Raw genomic sequence first — 21,680 nt, 5'->3', positions numbered from 1 at the left:
AGAACAAGCACATGTTAACCCTTAGCACGCTGGTCCTGTGCAGAGGGGAGCAGTTCTTGGGGGGCCCTCATCAGGCTGTGCGCCTTTGGAGCAACGCAGATGTACGCTGGATGGGTGAGGTTGTATTGCAGGCCTCTCTGACAGACACCCCTTTCCTGCCTGAGTAAATGTATTTCAGGCCTCTCTGACAGACACCCCTTCCCTGCCTGAGTAAGTGTATTGCAGGCCTCTCTGACAGATACCCCTTCCCTGCCTGAGTAAGTGTATTGCAGGCCTCTCTGACAGACACCCCTTCCCTGCCTGAGTAAGTGTATTGCAGGCCTCTCTGACAGATACCCCTTCCCTGCCTGAGTAAGCGTATTGCAGGCCTCTCTGACAGATACCCCTTCCCTGCCTGAGTAAGTGTATTGCAGGCCTCTCTGACAGACACCCCTTCCCTGCCTGAGTAAGCGTATTGCAGGCCTCTCTGACAGACACCCCTTCCCTGCCTGAGTAAGCGTATTGCAGGCCTCTATGACAGATACCCCTTCCCTGCCTGAGTAACTGTATTGCAGGCCTCTCTGACAGACTCCCCTTCCCTGCCTGAGTAAGCGTATTGCAGGCCTCTCTGACAGACTCCCCTTCCCTGCCTGAGTAAGCGTATTGCAGGCCTCTCTGACAGACACCACTTCCCTGCCTGAGTAAGCGTATTGCAGGCCTCTCTGACAGACTCCCCTTCCCTGCCTGAGTAACTGTATTGCAGGCCTCTCTGACAGACACCCCTTCCCTGCCTGAGTAAGGGTATTGCATGCCTCTCTGACAGACACCCCTTCCCTGCCTGAGTAAGTGTATTGCAGGCCTCTCTGACAGACACCCCTTCCCTGCCTGAGTAAGCGTATTGCAGGCCTCTCTGACAGACTCCCCTTCCCTGCCTGAGTAAGTGTATTGCAGGCCTCTCTGACAGACTCCCCTTCCCTGCCTGAGTAAGCGTATTGCAGGCCTCTCTGACAGACTCCCCTTCCCTGCCTGAGTAAGTGTATTGCAGGCCTCTCTGACAGACACCCCTTCCCTGCCTGAGTAAGCGTATTGCAGGCCTCTCTGACAGACACCCCTTCCCTGCCTGAGTAAGCGTATTGCAGGCCTCTCTGACAGACACCCCTTCCCTGCCTGAGTAAGCGTATTGCAGGCCTCTCTGACAGACACCCCTTCCCTGCCTGAGTAAGTGTATTGCAGGCCTCTCTGACAGACACCCCTTCCCTGCCTGAGTAAGCGTATTGCAGGCCTCTCTGACAGACACCCCTTCCCTGCCTGAGTAAGTGTATTGCAGGCCTCTCTGACAGACTCCCCTTCCCTGCCTGAGTAAGTGTATTGCAAGCCTCTCTGACAGACTCCCCTTCCCTGCCTGAGTAAGTGTATTGCAAGCCTCTCTGACAGACTCCCCTTCCCTGCCTGAGTAAGCGTATTGCAGGCCTCTCTGACAGACACCCCTTCCCTGCCTGAGTAAGCGTATTGCAGGCCTCTCTGACAGACACCCCTTCCCTGCCTGAGTAAGCGTATTGCAGGCCTCTCTGACTGACACCCCTTCCCTGCCTGAGTAAGCGTATTGCAGGCCTCTCTGACAGACACCCCTTCCCTGCCTGAGTAAGCGTATTGCAGGCCTCTCTGACAGACTCCCCTTCCCTGCCTGAGTAAGTGTATTGCAGGCCTCTCTGACAGACTCCCCTTCCCTGCCTGAGTAAGCGTATTGCAGGCCTCTCTGACAGACACCCCTTCCCTGCCTGAGTAAGCGTATTGCAGGCCTCTCTGACAGACACCCCTTCCCTGCCTGAGTAAGCGTATTGCAGGCCTCTCTGACAGACACCCCTTCCCTGCCTGAGTAAGTGTATTGCAGGCCTCTCTGACAGACACCACTTCCCTGCCTGAGTTAGTATATTGCAGGCCTCTCTGACAGACACCCCTTCCCTGCCTGAGTAAGCGTATTGCAGGCCACTGTGACGGACACCCCTTCCCTGCCTGAGTAAGCGTATTGCAGGCCTCTCTGACAGACACCCCTTCCCTGCCTGAGTAAGCGTATTGCAGGCCTCTCTGACAGACACCCCTTCCCTGCCTGAGTAAGTGTATTTCAGGCCTCTCTGACAGATACCCCTTCCCTGCCTGAGTAAGTGTATTGCAGGCCTCTCTGACAGACACCCCTTCCCTGCCTGAGTAAGTGTATTGCAGGCCTCTCTGACAGACTCCCCTTCCCTGCCTGAGTAAGTGTATTGCAAGCCTCTCTGACAGACTCCCCTTCCCTGCCTGAGTAACTGTATTGCAGGCCTCTCTGACAGACACCCCTTCCCTGCCTGAGTAAGGGTATTGCATGCCTCTCTGACAGACACCCCTTCCCTGCCTGAGTAAGTGTATTGCAGGCCTCTCTGACAGACACCCCTTCCCTGCCTGAGTAAGCGTATTGCAGGCCTCTCTGACAGACACCCCTTCCCTGCCTGAGTAAGTGTATTGCATGCCTCTCTGACAGACTCCCCTTCCCTGCCTGAGTAAGTGTATTGCAGGCCTCTCTGACAGACTCCCCTTCCCTGCCTGAGTAAGCGTATTGCAGGCCTCTCTGACAGACTCCCCTTCCCTGCCTGAGTAAGTGTATTGCAAGCCTCTCTGACAGACTCCCCTTCCCTGCCTGAGTAAGCGTATTGCAGGCCTCTCTGACAGACTCCCCTTCCCTGCCTGAGTAAGTGTATTGCAGGCCTCTCTGACAGACACCCCTTCCCTGCCTGAGTAAGCGTATTGCAGGCCTCTCTGACAGACACCCCTTCCCTGCCTGAGTAAGCGTATTGCAGGCCTCTCTGACAGATACCCCTTCCCTGCCTGAGTAAGTGTATTGCAGGCCTCTCTGACAGACACCCCTTCCCTGCCTGAGTAAGTGTATTGCAGGCCTCTCTGACAGACTCCCCTTCCCTGCCTGAGTAAGTGTATTGCAAGCCTCTCTGACAGACTCCCCTTCCCTGCCTGAGTAAGCGTATTGCAGGCCTCTCTGACAGACTCCCCTTCCCTGCCTGAGTAAGTGTATTGCAGGCCTCTCTGACAGACACCCCTTCCCTGCCTGAGTAAGCGTATTGCAGGCCTCTCTGACAGACACCCCTTCCCTGCCTGAGTAAGCGTATTGCAGGCCTCTCTGACTGACACCCCTTCCCTGCCTGAGTAAGCGTATTGCAGGCCTCTCTGACAGACACCCCTTCCCTGCCTGAGTAAGCGTATTGCAGGCCTCTCTGACAGACTCCCCTTCCCTGCCTGAGTAAGTGTATTGCAGGCCTCTCTGACAGACTCCCCTTCCCTGCCTGAGTAAGCGTATTGCAGGCCTCTCTGACAGACACCCCTTCCCTGCCTGAGTAAGCGTATTGCAGGCCTCTCTGACAGACACCCCTTCCCTGCCTGAGTAAGCGTATTGCAGGCCTCTCTGACAGACACCCCTTCCCTGCCTGAGTAAGTGTATTGCAGGCCTCTCTGACAGACACCACTTCCCTGCCTGAGTTAGTATATTGCAGGCCTCTCTGACAGACACCCCTTCCCTGCCTGAGTAAGCGTATTGCAGGCCACTGTGACGGACACCCCTTCCCTGCCTGAGTAAGCGTATTGCAGGCCTCTCTGACAGACACCCCTTCCCTGCCTGAGTAAGCGTATTGCAGGCCTCTCTGACAGACACCCCTTCCCTGCCTGAGTAAGTGTATTTCAGGCCTCTCTGACAGACTCCCCTTCCCTGCCTGAGTAAGTGTATTGCAGGCCTCTCTGACAGACACCCCTTCCCTGCCTGAGTAAGCGTATTGCAGGCCTCTCTGACAGACACTCCTTCCCTGCCTGAGTAAGCGTATTGCAGGCCTCTCTGACAGACTCCCCTTCCCTGCCTGAGTAAGTGTATTGCAGGCCTCTCTGACAGACTCCCCTTCCCTGCCTGAGTAAGCATATTGCAGGCCTCTCTGACAGACACCCCTTCCCTGCCTGAGTAAGCGTATTGCAGGCCTCTCTGACAGACACCCCTTCCCTGCCTGAGTAAGCGTATTGCAGGCCTCTCTGACAGACACCCCTTCCCTGCCTGAGTAAGTGTATTGCAGGCCTCTCTGACAGACACCCCTTCCCTGCCTGAGTTAGTATATTGCAGGCCTCTCTGACAGACACCCCTTCCCTGCCTGAGTAAGCATATTGCAGGCCACTGTGACGGACACCCCTTCCCTGCCTGAGTAAGCGTATTGCAGGCCTCTCTGACAGACACCCCTTCCCTGCCTGAGTAAGCGTATTGCAGGCCTCTCTGACAGACACCCCTTCCCTGCCTGAGTAAGTGTATTTCAGGCCTCTCTGACAGACTCCCCTTCCCTGCCTGAGTAAGTGTATTGCAGGCCTCTCTGACAGACACCCCTTCCCTGCCTGAGTAAGTGTATTGCAGGCCTCTCTGACAGACACCCCTTCCCTGCCTGAGTTAGTATATTGCAGGCCTCTCTGACAGACACCCCTTCCCTGCCTGAGTAAGCGTATTGCAGGCCTCTCTGACAGACATACAGCTGGAAGCTTCTTTTTGCTGCAGAGGTTGCTGATTTGAATCTGTTACTGCACAGCCTCTGCACAGCAGGTAGAAAGTTCCAGCTGGTATCACTGGTTTCCTGTGCTAATATCCTGCCCCATGTTATAAATAGATTTCATGCAAAGGGTGTGACTGTCGTACTGTTCACCTCTTCAAAACTTTGGTTGTCTAATATCAGATGTAATGTAACATTTTTATACAAAACAAGATGTACTAATAGTTCTTTATTTATCACTGTATAATAGTGATGCAAATCTCTAAACCATTGCAACCTTCCACAGATCCCTTTTCTCATAGAATATAACAATCAAATCAGCAAACCACTTCATTGTTTTAAGTTTACCATAACTGAGTTTTTTTCCCATGCAGGACTATGCAGTCTTACTACTGAGAAACCAGTGGTCCCTCCCAGTACGTATTCAGGGTAAAGCCATATATCGTAGTGATATTCCCCTGTTCATTGGCTCACTAGTGATGATTCAAGCAGAGCTAAATATCTGCTACAGCTGGGGTAAGACAGCAGGGGTCCTGCCCCCGGCTCCAGGATATGAGCGGAACATGTAAACGTAAAGAGGAAATCAAAAGAAAAATGTGTATTTGAGTGAGCTAGCTAGTCTGTAGGTGAGTGAGCTGGTTAGTCTATAGGTGAGTGAGCTAGTTAGTCTGTGAGTACTGGGTAGTCTGTGTGTGTAGAAGAGCTAGTTAGTCTGTGAGCACTCGTCAGTCTGTGTTTGTAGAAGATCTAGTTAGTGTGTGAGTGCTGGTTAGTCTGTGTGTGTAGAAGAGCTAGTTAATCGGTGAGCACTCAGTAGTCTGTGTGTAGAAGAGCTAGTTAGTTTGTCAGCGCTGGTTAGTCTGTGTGTGTAGAAGAACTAGTTAGTCTGTGAGCACTTGTTAGTCTGTGTGTGTAGAAGATCTAGCTATTCTGTGAGCGCTTGTTACTCTGTGTGTGTAAAAGAGCTAGTTAGTGTAACGGATTTTCTGGACTGGCCTGACCCACCCAATCTCATATTGGCCCCTGTGGTCTAACCAGTCCCCATTACAGTGTGATGTCTGGTGGTGCACCTGTTGGCAACAGGACTCCTGAGTCTCCCGCATGATGTTGTGTGGGGATTGCCAACCCAGACAGGCAGCTGAGGTAGTGTTCTTGAGTCTTACCTATATCCAGTGCAGCGCCTCCACCTCATCAGGATCCCAGCGTCCGCTTGTGGATGGTCCTGGTGAGGAACTCCTCTGTGGTGCAGCCCCCTGCATAATCACTCCACACTTACACACGAGGGTCTCTTTTATCAGAGTCATCTTTATTAGTACGGTGGGCCAGCTGCCCTCCACAAAGGGTGAATCTAGCCCTCCATTGTTCACCGTACTTCCCTTTGAAAGGTATTGTCCTCCTAATGTATGATTCCCTATCCCCGTAGGGATATCTACTCTGCGCCAGGTCCCTGGTCACAGTCTCATTATTCCTGCAGCATATATCAACTCTGAACTCCTCTAACTATTAACTACTACTACTTCCTAACTTTTGATCAGTGCTGTGCCTTACGTATCCTCTGGGAGCTGGCGCAACTCTGACATCACCAACCAGGGAGTCAGAGCCTGTGACCACTCCCATCCATACACAGGGCACCTCACCAGGGTGTGAGGGCAAACCTCCATGATTACTGCTGGCATGCCCATAACTTACCAGGCCTTATTGTCAGCAGGAGAGATGACTGCAGCCATTTTACAGCATGGTTAAATTCTCCCCCTGGTGAATCCCACCGTCCCCGGCTGGGACCTAAATTTGCAGTACATTTCTTCAGGAAGCACTGTAAAATGGAACACACATCATTATTAGAACATCATCTTTATAACATAACAAGTCTCATTGCGCCAAGCACGCCCTGACCAGCAGCCACGAACCCGCGTAATGCTACCCAGTACCTCCTAATAGTAGTGCCGGGGATCAGGTTTCTTCACCTCCCGACCCCCCATGTCCAGAACAGTTACACTGTAGTTACGCGGCAACCCCCTCTCAGGCCTGTATACTACTATGTGTTTGTACACACTTCGCCCGATACTCCATACCCTTATCAGGTGATCGATCCTTTCCTCTGCCTTACTACCAGTAATGGCACCCCTTTGTTGACCATATACTCCTCTATGGTCTCCCTTAACCACTGATCCCTGTTGTCCTCAATCTCCTGCATGAGGGGTTCAGGAACGTACGGGTACTCCAATCCATGGGAGTACTTATATTTTGCAATGATCGCCCTTTCAGCCCTACTACTCCTAGTTAGGTTGGCGTTCCCTGCTCTCCCTGGTAATACCCAGGATAAGGGCTCATCTGGGTTTACAGGGTCGGACAATATATCAGGGCCCATGGGTTCTATTTCATTCCTGCCTATCATGAACCACCTGAACTGCATCTCCTTTTTCCTCTCGGCGGGCGTGAACTCCCCTTTAGCCCACCAGTAGTCCACGATGTCATCCTTCTCTAACAAGAACCGCGTGCGGTCCATCCACCCCACGTACCCCTCAAATAAAGGCGCCCACCAACGGGTCTCCCTAGGCTTCTCGGCCCACTCTAGAGAGTCTCCCTCATCTGTACCCTCCCAGGAGCATACCCCAGAAGTCCCTGCAGAACGGGGCCTGGACTATCTCTCATGTTTTGGGGCCCCCCCAGAAGGTATATCTGCCTCTTCAGGCACCCACCGGGACTTTGATACCTGTCCCAATTGTCCTCCTCCCCTTGAGCCACCCTCGGAATCAAAGCTGCTCAGTCTTTCCCCAGTCCGGTTCTCACCAACCCCCAAGGATCCTTCCGACACCCCCAAACTGGATGATGATCCCCGGGAAAAGGTGACTGGGACAGGGGCATTATCTAGGGCGTGGGGTTGGGCGTAGGGGTAAGCAGTTGGCAGCCGCGGGGTTCCGACCCGTTCGTCGTCATTGGATTGTCCCGTACCACTGGACAGTGGTATCGCCGGTTGCGTCTCACCCTTTTCGGCCCGCCGCTTGCTCCGGGTCTTTTTAATCGATCGGGAACCACCACCCGATCGCTGAGACGCGTGTCCTCTACTTCCGCTCGTTCCGCCACCTCCGCCGGAAACGCCGTCATCGCTGGAGTCGGATACGCCGCCATCTTGGGATGGACCCCCATGCGGGATCTCTTCCTCCACGATTAGGTCCGGAAGTCTGCCTGCGTCCACGTGCGCCGTCCTTGCCTGGCACGGCCTCTCCTCCTCGAGCAGTGGTATCGGACCCTGGCAAGGACAGGGACTATCCTTACCAGTCCGTAGGTTGGGCGTGGATCGCCCGTTGCCACTGGACCCGCCGGCCCCCGGAACAGATTGGCTCCGCCTCTCCGGTCTCCGCTTCACCGGTGACACTCGACTCCTTCCGCTGTCACTCCCGGTAAGTGGTCTTTTTACCCCATTCCCTCCACCGGACACCGCCACCGGCCAGACCAGGGTACTAGTTAATTCCTTGGGCCCCTCGTCCGAGGGATCCGCACTAAGGGTACTTGGGGTCGCCGAGCGCGGCGACCGCCTTCTTTTCTCTCGGTCGGTTGCCGGACCGACCACTTCACACTCTTCTGGATCCGCATCCTTGGTCCATAGTGCACCGGGGGACTCGGCGGACAGCCTAGCCGTATTCCCCCCTGGGTCATTGGTCTGAATGGGCACAAATGTGGGCATTGGCCACAGGTATTGTGTGCCACACTGGAGACAGCGCGCCGCCGTGCCCATGGTGCCGCCGGGCAGTCTGCATTGCAGGCAGAGGCCCACTACTGTCTCCGCGCCCCCTACGCGTATCACTAGTACCCCCCCTGGTACTGCGTAGGGTTGAGTAGATACCATCCGGTTCACATCTGGAGAGCAGGCCATGGTCTTGGTGGGAGCCACTTTCAACACTGGTCTGTTCGGGAAGCTGGTTCTGCGTGAGTGACCAACAGGGGTTGAATGATCAGCCACTCCTTGGTTCAGCTCCGCCCTCATCTGACACAATTGGAATCCGCTCCCAGTGGTAGCGATTATGGGCGGGTCCCACAATGGGATAGGATGTCCTTTAATTGAGGCCACACCTCTTTCAGTCCTAGAGGGCGCGACCACAGCTTTCGCGTGCTTATCCCCAACAGGGTGGGGTTCCTCTTTTGCCACCAACTCCAGCCGTTGTCTTTCAGCTGCCTTGCGTGCAAAGTATCCTTCGTTTTTGCACACAATTTCAGCTGCCGGAATTACTTCTGGCAATGGTGCAGTCAGCGCACCAGCTCCTGGGCCCGCGGGATTCACACCCACGGGGCATAGCTGGAAACCACTCTCCCTGGTTGATATTAGGGGAGGGTCCCACAGACTAAGTGGTTGACTCAGCACTGGGGCTGAGTGAGTTACTGTCCATGAAGGCGCGGCCGCAGCTTTCGCGCCATACCCCCCATTAGGCGGGGCTCTCCTGTTGGCGCCACTTCGGGCCAATTCTTTGCAATCTTTGCATCTGCAGAATGGCCTGCAATCGGCCCATGCGGTCTCCCAGGGAAGCGGGAGCCGCCATTTTGGGTTACACTGTCAGTCTGATCAATGAATGAGGTAGCGTTCATCTGTTTGCAAGTCAACTGACATTCACTCTCACTGTGTTCTCCTCCGGTCACAACAATGTCCTCAACACAATCCTCCAGGGTAGCACCTCGGTGTCCTAGGCAGGACCAAAACGGGGCGGTTACGGCTCTCACTCCGCTCCAAAGCAGACCTGTGACAGACATGTCGACAACAGTTTGTTCTTCAGCGGGGCGCACGCCAGGTGTGCTCTCCCCATCAACCCCCGGTCGCCATTTTGGACTATCCGCACCGCGCGGATCCTCCATTCTTGCGGTCGCCAATTGCTCATTGCACTCAGTAGTATTGTACATGGGGCTCCTTTCTGCGGGGCAGCCACCACACCGGTACAATAAAGATTTCCCTGATGCACCACCATGTGTACCTAATGTAGGCTGGACTCGTGTATGCACTACCTCAGGCTAGGCTCACTCTCTCAGTGTCTGCTGTATCTCCTTCCTCCCAGTCTGTGCTCCCTATGGTGAGTGGTCTGGAATGGGCTAGAGTACTCTGGGGCTTCCATGCAGTACTGGGGCGTCTACCGATCTTGGTTAGCCTAGCGCAGACCCTCTCCAGGATTCCTGACCACGTTAACAGGCTATCCCTTTAGGCATCCTACCAACTAGCACTACCTCAAGGTGACTAGGACAGCTATAGCCCGGCTCCAAACCCCCAACTCCTTTCAGGCCCCTAGGTCGTCCCTGCGAACTGACAACTCCATCAGCCCCCTGACTACCCCTAGGTCCGTCCCAACGCAGCACAAAGTGGCAGCAGACACTCTCCCTGTTTCCAAGTGACCTAGCAAAAGCCTGTCCTGTTGACAGGTCTCTCTCAGCAGCGCCTCCAAATGTAACGGATTTTCTGGACTGGCCTGACCCACCCAATCTCATATTGGCCCCTGTGGTCTAACCAGTCCCCATTACAGTGTGATGTCTGGTGGTGCACCTGTTGGCAACAGGACTCCTGAGTCTCCCGCATGATGTTGTGTGGGGATTGCCAACCCAGACAGGCAGCTGAGGTAGTGTTCTTGAGTCCTACCTATATCCAGTGCAGCGCCTCCACCTCATCAGGATCCCAGCGTCCGCTTGTGGATGGTCCTGGTGAGGAACTCCTCTGTGGTGCAGCCCCCTGCGTAATCACTCCACACTTACACACGAGGGTCTCTTTTATCAGAGTCATCTTTATTAGTACGGTGGGCCAGCTGCCCTCCACAACGGGTGAATCTAGCCCTCCATTGTTCACCGTACTTCCCTTTGAAAGGTATTGTCCTCCTAATGTAGGGATTCCCTATCCCCGTAGGGATATCTACTCTGCGCCAGGTCCCTGGTCACAGTCTCATTATTCCTGCAGCATATATCAACTCTGAACTCCTCCAACTATTAACTACTACTACTTCCTAACTTTTGATCAGTGCTGTGCCTTACGTATCCTCTGGGAGCTGACACAACTCTGACATCACCAACCAGGGAGTCAGAGCCTGTGACCACTCCCATCCATACACAGGGCACCTCACCAGGGTGTGAGGGCAAACCTCCATGATTACTGCTGGCATGCCCATAACTTACCAGGCCTTACTGTCAGCAGGAGAGATGACTGCAGCCATTTTACAGCATGGTTACATCAGTCTGTGAGCGCTGGCTAGTCTCTGTGTGTAGAAGAGCTAGTTAGTCTGTGAGTGACTGAGATAGTCTGTGTGGATTTGACTGAGTGGGACAATATGTCCATAGATAGGTCATTTATGGCTTTATTAACTGTACACTCTACACTCTACTGTATGAGTTTGTAATCTTATCCTTTTTTTTTGTTTCAAACATTTTTATTATTTTCTGACAGGGGTACATTCACATCACATGGTTGTTTATAGACAGTAAACTTAATTAACATATACATTTAAAAGTGAACAACCCGAAGCATCTCAAGGTTGATTGATCGAGAAGAGGCGATCTGCCCCTAGTATTTTGTAACCTCCTATGCATTTAGATTCTACTATGTAGATCCCGTCCGGGAGAATTAACAGTTTTAGGAGGATCTTAGATCAAACCCCTTATATTAGTACTGTAAAGGATAGGCAGAGAGAGAGAGGGGGAGAAGAGAGAAGAACAGAAGAAGGGGGGAGAGAGGGGATAGGAACGGGGAGAGCTAAGGGAAGGGGTGTAGTTGTCCTCCCCTCCACCTTGTCAAAAGACCCTGAGTAGACATGAACTCCCCCTTAGAGGGGTTAGTGGTCTAATGCAGAGTCCAACTGAAGCTTCCATATCTCATTTTTAATCTCTTTAATTATAAGGCCACTGTGCCCAAACTTTCTCATATTGTACTATATTCTGTTTCAGGAGCGCCGATAGGTATTCCATAAGCTTGACCTCGCTTACCTTGCGAAGGACCATTTGCTTAGAAGGGGGTTTAATCTTTTTCCAATTAGCTGCTATTGAGCAGCGAGCCGCAGTCAGAATGAACGAGGCCAGTTTTTTTAAGAGGGACAGAGATATCTTCGATAATCTTATCCTTTTGATGATAGTTGAACTGGGCATACCTGTACAGTATTTTGGGTAGGTACCGTAGACTGGTCAGTCTTTGGGGTTGTGATCATCAACTTATAGAGCATTAGATTGTACAAAAAGCTTGTAATTATTTGTTTCTCTATTCAGCCTCTTGAAATGTAGGGCCGATAATGTGGATCGTACTTGTAATGTTAACCGTACCTTTTGTAAGAGTACATACTGTACATTGATACATCTTCTTAATAGATTTATACATGACATTACAGCTTCAGACCAAACAATATCCTACGTGTTTTTTTTATAAAGAAATCAGTTCTGTACTATGAGAAAATACTTGTAGCATTTTTTTAAAACAAATTAAAAGACTTTTTAATGTATTATAATGTAACAAGCTTTTTTTGTATCTATAGCAACCATTTACAAAGTCACATCCCCTTCCTCTTCAGAGACAGGCTCTGGCTCTGGAGCCCTGCCCTCTCTCTAGCAGTGCACCAATTGTATCTAGTCCCTGCCTGGTCACATGATCGTCCCCACAGACCTTTGCATCGTGGGTAATCTTCTGCAGCCCTAACAGCGATATAAGGAACCCCTGAGCCGAATCTTCAGCGATTGATTACAGGAAAACGGATCAATCGGCAACTTAGCTAATCACTTGACAGTGTGCAAATTGTATTGATGCATGTATTGAATGGAATTTCTTTTAAAACGACAGCTTGAACTGCAGCTTTAAATGGGAAGCTGGCAATAAAATGAGGAATTTAGAATAGGTAACATGCTTGTAATTAAAAAGGAAACTACACGTAGGCTAGTTTCATACAGAGATCATGATTGCTTAACTCTAACACACATTTTACAGATCATTCTGCAAATCAAAGAAGTACAATACATCCTAGGACATGTTGTATCTTGGAGATGTTGTTGTTTGCACTGGAGAAAATATGAATTCATTTGCATCCTTTGTTTGGTGTCAATCATAGCTGAAAATGTTTCATTTACTGTATGTTGTAATTATGAAATGTTTTGAGTCCAATTAGGAGAAAAGCTTTACAGGTATATAATTTTTATTATTATTATTATTATTATTATTATTATTATTATAAACAATATAAAGAAAGTGATGGAAGAGCATCTTTAAAGATGTCTAAAGTCCCTTTGTCCTAAAGAATTTGATATTAAAGTGCCATTAATCTTGAATTCTGTCATAGAATTTTGGTGACCCAAGTGCATTATTGTGCTAGTTTTGACATTAAATAGTACTGCACCGACACACTTTATTCGAGCAAATACCCAGTATGTACCTGGCAGATACCTGGAATGCGCCGCTCCTCACCTCTGACAAGCCCCGTTGCGTTTGCCTTCCCAGCCTGGGTTCATGCCTGGCTGACGGGCGGCTGATCTGTTAAATGATAATGATTAGGATTTAATAGGCTACAATGCTTCGCGTGTCTACCAGATGGCATAAATTCATGAATTGTAATGCAGTATATATATATATACTGTGCAGTATTGCAGCCAGCGGGAATAAAATGCTTCAATCCCTGCTTGGAAAATACCTCAATGCACTCGGGCAGAAAACAGTCACAAACCTCAATACACCCGGGTATACCCGAATTCGTGGGACTAGCCGAGCTCGAATAAAGTGTGTCGCCAGTGTAGTTACCATACTCTTCACTATTCCTATAATCTACTTAAATCAGTATTCATTCTGTTTGGCCCCTAGAACGTCACAACCCTGTTTTAATTGTACCAACATGTTAGGCATATTGGGATTTTCATTCAGACGCCCGGACCAGAGGGAACAGTTAATTTACAAGTACTGTTGTTTAGAAATGTATGAGAAACTGTACATAATACCGCACTCCTCCCTATAGTAGTTTGCTGCAGGTGAAAAGATAGGCCTTATATACTGTATAGAAAAGCAAAAAGAACGATTCCTGCGCTCCTACCAATTAGGCTAAGATAAAATAATAATCCTATGAGAAAGGGTATTTTGTTAAACCCTTTGGCCAAAGCATTTGTAAGCTTGCATGCCACGTCAAGGCATACCCATATGCAGGTACCTACACTATATATATATATATATATATATATATATATATATATATATATATATATATATATATATATATATGTAATACTGTAGTTGTCCCATGGACCGGTGACAAAAGTAGTAAAGCCCTGAAATGTACTGTATGGCAGGATATTCCAGCAAAGTAACAAAATTCAACCCCATGACTTCTAAAGCATCCTGCTGGTTCAAGGGCAGGATGTCTGGAAAAAGACCGTAGTTGAAAGGCTCTCACTCACCCAAGGTGTTAGTCAGGGAGGAGACCCTCAAGTACTCCCATCCTAGTATAAAGTCTGGGCAGTTTAGCAAATGGGGGCTAGCATCGCCAGGTATGGGGGTTTGGTCTCATATGCTAAGAGGCAAATGTGCGAGGTTCGCACATGACTTTAGCAGAATGTGAAGCCCGCTGCAAGGTTTCCAAAGTATTGGCAACTCCAGGCTAGGTGGGGAATATTATTCCCACGGAGGAGATTGGCTTTACGGGTTAAGGATAGGGGTTTTTGTATTGTATAAGAATCCCAGCAGCCCATCGGGAAGCAGTTCTATCTACAGTTCTAAAATTCTACAAGATTCATAACAAGCGTAAAGATTTCGTAAGAACTGGTGTTCCAAGTTCCAATACTACAGCGGCAGAATGAACGAAGCAGTTTCGGCGTAGTAAACAGTGGTTGCGACTGGCGCCACTGACCAAAGACGGAATCCAGCTCTGTTTGCGAGCCACTCCCGCTCCTGGGAATTTTTTTCTAGAGACATTTGTTTCCAAGATTTCATTTTGGGTTGAAGTTTTTCGTTTGCCCCCATCCCAGTAAGTGTATTTTCGTTGTAATTGTAAACTAAAGTGTGGGTGTTCATTCTGTAAATAAATCACAATTTATTTTACCTCTTAGCTTTGCTCAATCAAAGATCTCGGTATTAAGGTGTTAAAAGTGCTGGTCTCCCGTGAAAATCGGCAAAAATGCAAACCGTCCCCACACCACCTTCTGCGGAGAAAAATCCTTCTTTTTTTGCCTTTTTGCAGCTGCTGTGTTTCTACTTTATTGATTTCTATGTTGTAGATGCTTGAGCTTCTCTGTACAAGTGCACAATCAGTATTAACATATGACATTATTATTGTGATGGGGAAGGGGGGTGGGGGGCAGCGGGGCTGAAAAAGAACCTGTTAGCCACTGCCAATCAAACCATTTGTATAACTTTAGCAAACATTAATGGTTATGGCTTGAATTAAAACGCTGGAGGATATATTTCTGTCTATATTGAGCTCCTTTGCTGCCAGGCGGTGCTGCATCACATTGTATAGTATTGTAGGAACCTTGGATGTGATGGGGTATCTTTTCAGATAAATAATGCTTAGTCCTCCTGCCACTGAAACTCATGTATTATTTTCCATCTGAGAACAGTACGTGGAACTTTGTTTCATCAAACTCGCTTAGGTGCAGAGCCACATAGCTCTGTCCCATCAGAGCAAATAATGTGACATTACCTAAATAGGTAACAGATATTGGGTTCCCTGGGTTTAACCGGTATCCACAAAGCTAACAATATACAAAAACAGCAGCCACTAAGGCGCTCATTAGCAAATGGCTAAAGTGGCCAGGTACCATCGTGATAAGACACGCCTTGGCTACCTTAGTGGCCCTGAAGACATGCATAATGCACTATGGCTGTGAAGGGGTAAATAAATAGGTCTTGGCTGCATTTTGTTACGTAGTCCGGGGTATTCACTTTGGCTTTCTACATTGCTAAGTCAATATAGGAAGGCAAGAGGGCGACTTCAGCACCCTGGACAAGGCCAACGTATTTTCTGTGACCCGGGGTTCAGGGCTGGAAGCAACTAAAGGAAGGTACAGATGTAGCAGCGCTAACTGTGTTCAATGCCGTGATTGCGTATGGTCCCGTCACGTGTCGATTGCGGCTCTGGAGGATTAACGTTGCGGGGGGTTCCCATTGAAAGGAATGGACCACATCGCCGTCATGGTTGCCACCTCCCCCAGCGCTGTGTTTTTTGTCGAGTGTTGGTCGCGGCAATGAAAACAGCTGCTACATCTCTATAGATATGATCTAAAAAAACAGCATTAGGTCCAGAGTTACCGTGATTGGCTGCTGTGCGTGTGTGTTGAGGTTTCCCACACCTCTTTTGCATAGAAGTACCGCTAACGGCTGTTAAAGATAGCACTAGGACATCTTAGCAATAAGACCGGACTTAATGCACATTTTGGAAGCTTTGAATATTCCCGTTAGCACTTAGCGGTACATTAACTTCAGTTAGTGCATCGTTAGGTAAATAACGGAGTTGTGCGGATTTGGAACTTAGTCTTTTGTTACTTGATGAAGACGTTCTCCTGGAGTCAGATTGCTTTTATGCTTTTGGTTTTTTGATGGGGAGCAATTAAAAGGGAAAAGAATGGCGCCAAATAATGCAGTATGTGATACATCTCATTATAATCTGTGCACCATGTATCTCCCCCCAACATCTCCTCCTGAGTCAACCCAAGGTGCAAGCTGGGGCAGAGACGCAGAATGTGATACATCTCATTATAATCTGTGCACCATGTAACTCCCCCCAACTCCTCCTACTGACTCTCCCCAATGTGCAAGCTGGGGCAGAGACGCAGAATGTGATACATCTCATTATAATCTGTGCACCATGTAACTCCCCCCAACTCCTCCTACTGACTCTCCCCAAGGTGCAAGCTGGGGCACACGTAGAATGTTATACATCTCATTATATTATGTGAACTATATACCTCCTCCTACAGACGGGACAAAATACTTTGATATGTAGCTGCGGGAATGAAAATGCCCCAGTTTTGCACCAAAAGTATCTTGACATATGATATGTACCCTAGGGTATGAGTTATCACCATACTAATTATGTCCTATAGGTCTAACACTGACTATATTTTAGATACAGTATATGATTTTGATGGGAATTATGTACTTGATCTTCACCAAATCATGTTGTCCAGTCTGCCACTGTAACTTGTGTTAATAAGTTCTATTAATGTAGAATTGTAATTACTGTACTGTATATCTAATTTGATAAAGTAATCAATTTAAATGATTGTTAACATGTAATGCCCCTCTTGTACAGGTATTCATCACACATACACAGGTCACTTTAATATTTTGGTTTAATATTTAATTTACAATCATTTCCATGGTGCAAAAATCATGTTATTAAGATACATTCACATCATTAAATGTTACATAACAATTGCATACACTTTTCAGTAAAAGATACATGTTCTTTCAAATATTTTACCTACGTACAAATGATATTATATTCTGGTGCAGTACAGTACATAGTATTATGTTACACAGCCATCAAGGTTGTAGATTATCTCAGAGTTATTTCCTTACTATCTATTGCTTCTATTTCCATCAATTGTATCCCAAAGTGAGGGCACACCTGCAGGAAACAGAGCTAAAGAGGAAGGTGGAAGGACTGACATTTTAAGTAAGTGTTTCCAATGTCAACAGGGAGAAAAGAAGTATACAAGGAAGAGGGGGAGAGGTAACGGAGAATAAGAGACAAACAAAATATCACCAGATTTATCAATGTAAAAAAAAACATCCCTAGCGAAACCAATTGGATTTTCTTCTTTAATACATTCAGTGCAGTATTTTTGTATCTGTTTTGTAGCCAGGAGACTCAGATAAATGCCCTGTTTAGTCTGTGCTTGCAGCTCGGGTCTCAGGTAAAAGTGATCATTAACATGAATCTCAGGTTTATATTAAGAGGGAGACAGAGGAAATAAGTAAACCTGTGGAGGCTTAACACTGGAAGGGGGTCACTACCAGGGCATACTGAAAATATTCTAAGCATATTGTATATACAGATGTAGCAGACTGCATGGCTCCCGCTGATAATACAACATACTGTCCTGTGTTATAACACAGAATATCACAGAGGTTCCATTGGATTCAATAGCTGTGATAACGGAGAATATCACTGAACATCGCACCATCATTTTTCTAGCCTCTCCCTTTAACTCGTGTTTGGTTTGGATCTGTTATTTCATGCTGTGTATTTCTTTGCACTTTATGCATTTTTTATATATCTTCAATTGCTAGTGTAGCCCCCTGTAAACAGAACGGGCTATATATCTTTCTCCTACTGTGGTAAGTCCTGTTAAGGGCAGGCGCCAGTAGTAATCATGGGTTTTCCCCCTTCACGCCCTGCCCTGAGTGATAGATGCAGGCCCCTGACTCTGCTGCAGGCATGAGACAGAGGGGAGGTCCTGCTGACATAATGAGGGGTGGGGCTGACTCTATTTAGTAGCCAGTTCCTGTGAGGGCGTGGGCTTTGTTATGTGGGAGTTGGAGGAGAGAGGTTCTGCCCTGGGACCAGAAGAGAGAGGCTACGGTCCTATGAGTTTGGAGAGTGAGCAGAGTTAGAGTGGACCAATGCCCCTCACCTTACTGAGGGGGTGAGGGGGAGAATCTACCCCCACCCAGAGCATACGCTCTGTGGTGGGCATTGGGGGTATTGAGGCCCCCCACAGACCATCCTGCAGGAGTACAGTCTGGTGGAGAGGAGGAGATCTGGTGTACCTTTGGAGTGCCTTGGCATATGACCTGTCATGTACTACTGCTGCTATGTGCCAGATAAGAGAATAAAGACACTGCTGATTTTACATAAGACTGTGTGATTCTGGAGCATTCACCCTGGGACCAGGGTTATTCTTCTATAAGGGTCCTACCCCACATCCCTGGGAAGATATAGCGGATGGAGGCGCATCATCACTAGGAGAATGGAGGCAACTACCCCAGAAGCCTGGTCCTGTGTCCCCAACATCACCGCGGGAAGCTCAGGCCCTCCTGTTACCGGCAGGTATGCACCACCAAAGCACATGTAGCCAGCCCTCACTACACCCTAGATATGACATCTGTGTCTGGGGGGGGGGGGGATATGGGTTACACTAGTGATATTTATTATCGGTAAAATGTACAGTATAACTTCTTTTCATGTTGTGTGAGTGCTAGGTACTTTTGCTGTTTTAATGTATGATTATCGCACCATAACGTGTCAGCGGGAGCAATAACTATAGCTGCATCTGTGTGTGTAAATATATGTAGCCCCCTGTAAACAGCACAGGCTATACATATCTTTCTCCTACTGAGGTAAGTCCTGTTAAGGGCAGGCAACAATAGTAATCATGGGTTTTCCCCCCTTACAAGCCCTGCCCTGAGTGATAGATGCAGGTCCCTGACTCTGCTGCAGGCATGAGACAGAGGGGAGGTCCTGCTGACATCATGATGGGTGGGGCTGAGACTATTTAGCAGCCCATTCCTGTAAGTGACCGTTAGTCTACTTGGAGTTCTCCTTGGGAGTCCATCCGAGTCTGTCCTGGGAGTTGGAAGAGAGCGGAGTGAACCGAGCTCTCTCTCCTGGGAGCAGGAGAGATATACCAAGGACTCTGGCCTATGATAGTCAGCGAGTGAGCAGAGCTCCGGTGGAACCAATGCCCCTCACCCTGATGAGGGGGTGATGGGGAGGATCTACCCCCGCCCAGAGGGGACCCTCTGAGGTGAGCATGGGGTTTTGAGGCCCCTCACAGACCATCCTGTGGAGTACCTCTTGGAGGAAGGGAGAGGAGAGGAGAAAGACTGTATACTTTTGGATCTGTGTGTGCTGCTACTGCTACTGCTGTTGTTGTTGCGGCTGTATGCTACAAGGCTGCTGTGTATCATCTATCTACAATAAAGAGAGACATTGCTGTTTTACAAAAGACTGTTGTGTGATTCTGGAGCACCCACCCTGGGACCAGGGGTCACTTCTACTGTACGGGTCCTAATCCATACTCCTGGGAAGGTATAGAAGATGGAGGCGCTGCACCACCACTAAGAGAATGAGGCAACTACCCCAGAAGCCTGGTCCTGTCTCCCCAACAACATCGCGGGAAGCTCAGGTCCTCCTGTTCCACGCAGGTATGCACCACTCAAGCGCATGTAACCAGCCCTCGCACACCCTAGATATAGCATATGTTTCTGGGGGGGGAGGGGGAACAAGGGTTACATATATATTCACAGTATATACAGATTTTGGTGGGATTGCTACTTAGGAAGTGGGTGTATAAGGCAGACTATAAGTGTAACCTGTTTAACACAGGGATTGTGTGCACATAGGCCCCATATAGATTCCACACTACAGCACTCTTAATAGAAATCCTGCTCTATCACAACACTGATCTACATATTAATTTGCATTTCACAGAATTCCCTTAAATCAGCAGACCTATAAAAAAAACAGTTATGCTCTGCTTGGCACACCTAACACTCAGACACACAGGTACCAAAATGATACACGAGATACAAGTGGCCAGGATATTGTGCAATGGGTAATTATGAGTACGAGTAACAAGAGCACACTGAGATCCTATAGCATTGCTTTGCCTGTTTAGCAGCAAATGTGTGATCACTTACCTTACAAATCCTTTATGTTAATATATTATGTATCTTGACATTTGAAACCTCATGAATCAGTTCTATATTTTCCATTGATTTAATGTTATCAATGTGTCATATGCTACAAAAAACGATGGACTATGAGATCACTTACTGTGAGACTTCTTATGAGATCACTTTGACTTCCACAATTCTATTCTGCTGCTTACAGTTACAATCACAAAGCCATAACTTCACCTTACGCCGTAATTGGTGAGGGGCTGGGAAAATGAACTACTGTGTATGGAGAAACATCATTTATACAAGTTTGTCAATTCAATGAGATGAGGTTAGTGCGTCCGTGCAATGAAGGCGATTTAAGAAAAGAAGATAGGCTGCTGCTTTATAAATATATGCATAATTACTCCTTTGATCTGCACACACCTGAACTGTTCAAAGACAGTCTTGCTGTTTTCAAATGAACAGTGTTTTACATTCAACGTGCATTATATTACGGCAATTGTAAAGTCATCGAAGCTTGCTCATTTAAAACCATGAATGTTACAGGAGTTTGAAAGCTCCTTGAACACTGCAGACGTTTGCCACTGTGTGCTCCCTACATTTCCAATGTGTGAGAACATTGTAGAACATCACATAGGCAGCAGGATTGCTATCCTTTTTCGTTTCCCACCTGCAAATTTCCAAGCTGCGAGTCAGTCAAATGTATTGACTGGAAACAGCATTGCTAGTTACAGGCAACACATCCTTGTTTCCTTCACAGTGAAGCTTGTGCTGTCCAATGAACTAATTATTCATGCACACAACAGCATACTCAGTCTCATCATGTAGCAGATGTTCATTTCTCATCCTATTGGAATCAATGGATACATGCTTCAAATCGCAATAAACAATGGCATCCTGTTCCTCTGGTGATGAGGATGTTGCTGGTGCAGGATTACAAATAATAGCATATTCAGTCGGACTTTCAATTGGCTCCGAAGCTTTTTCTGTGTCTGGAGAGCAGTATGATAAAGCGTCTGAGTGCGCTGGCCTTTGGGTGGAGCCTTGTGGTGTAGCTACAAATCTAATCTGCAAAAGAAAGCAAAAGGATATGTCCAACACAAAGTCTGGGACTAAAGATAAACACATTTCTAGTGTTAACGCCAATTTGAAACTTTTGCTAAGTATGACCCTTTGACCTTTAACCCTTCCATATTATACCAAAAAACGGAAGACCAAAATCAGCAACACTGATCATTTCCAGCCACCTATCGGCCCAACTACATTCTTAAGCGGTAACACTGAAAGCAAACAAGTTTACAAGTAAACGAGACCTTTGTTACCGGGAGTCCACGACGTGAATGCCGCATTATGTACAGTATGCAACCAACATTTTGGAGGAATGTCTTAACTCAATAAATTACATATTTATAAACCATCTGAAGATCCCAGCTTTGCTTTATATGGATCATTAAAAGAGTGGATATACGGAATAAACTGTATGCCTAATTTTCAAATACTTAGGATAGTGGGCACCTCTGTGGACCAGCCCATCTGCAGAGAGCGTAAAAAACTGATGACGAACAATTAATGTGCAAAACTTTTCAGCAACA

The 21,680-nt window shown here is 48.0% G+C and overlaps 2 protein-coding genes across 6 annotated transcripts in view; one reads left to right on the top strand and one right to left on the bottom strand.

The window, feature by feature from the left end:
• PDZK1 (PDZ domain containing 1) overlaps positions 1-21,680 on the top strand; it is a 125,328-nt gene that overhangs the window by 11,224 nt on the left and 92,424 nt on the right. The gene's annotated exons all lie outside the window — the stretch shown is intronic.
• The window catches only part of BTLA (B and T lymphocyte associated), a 41,592-nt gene continuing 36,727 nt past the window's right edge, over positions 16,816-21,680 (bottom strand). For all 4 annotated transcript variants that reach the window (XM_075593566.1, XM_075593567.1, XM_075593568.1 and 1 more), the window contains one exon: positions 16,816-21,156. In XM_075593566.1, the coding sequence (XP_075449681.1) occupies positions 20,872-21,156 (285 nt within the window). In that variant the 3' untranslated portion in view covers positions 16,816-20,871. The remainder of the gene's footprint in view (positions 21,157-21,680) is intronic.

Source organism: Ascaphus truei, chromosome 3 (assembly GCF_040206685.1).
Source record: "Ascaphus truei isolate aAscTru1 chromosome 3, aAscTru1.hap1, whole genome shotgun sequence".
In the NCBI taxonomy this organism is placed as follows: Eukaryota; Metazoa; Chordata; class Amphibia; order Anura; family Ascaphidae; genus Ascaphus; species Ascaphus truei.
This window is presented reverse-complemented; position numbering and strand designations above follow the sequence as displayed.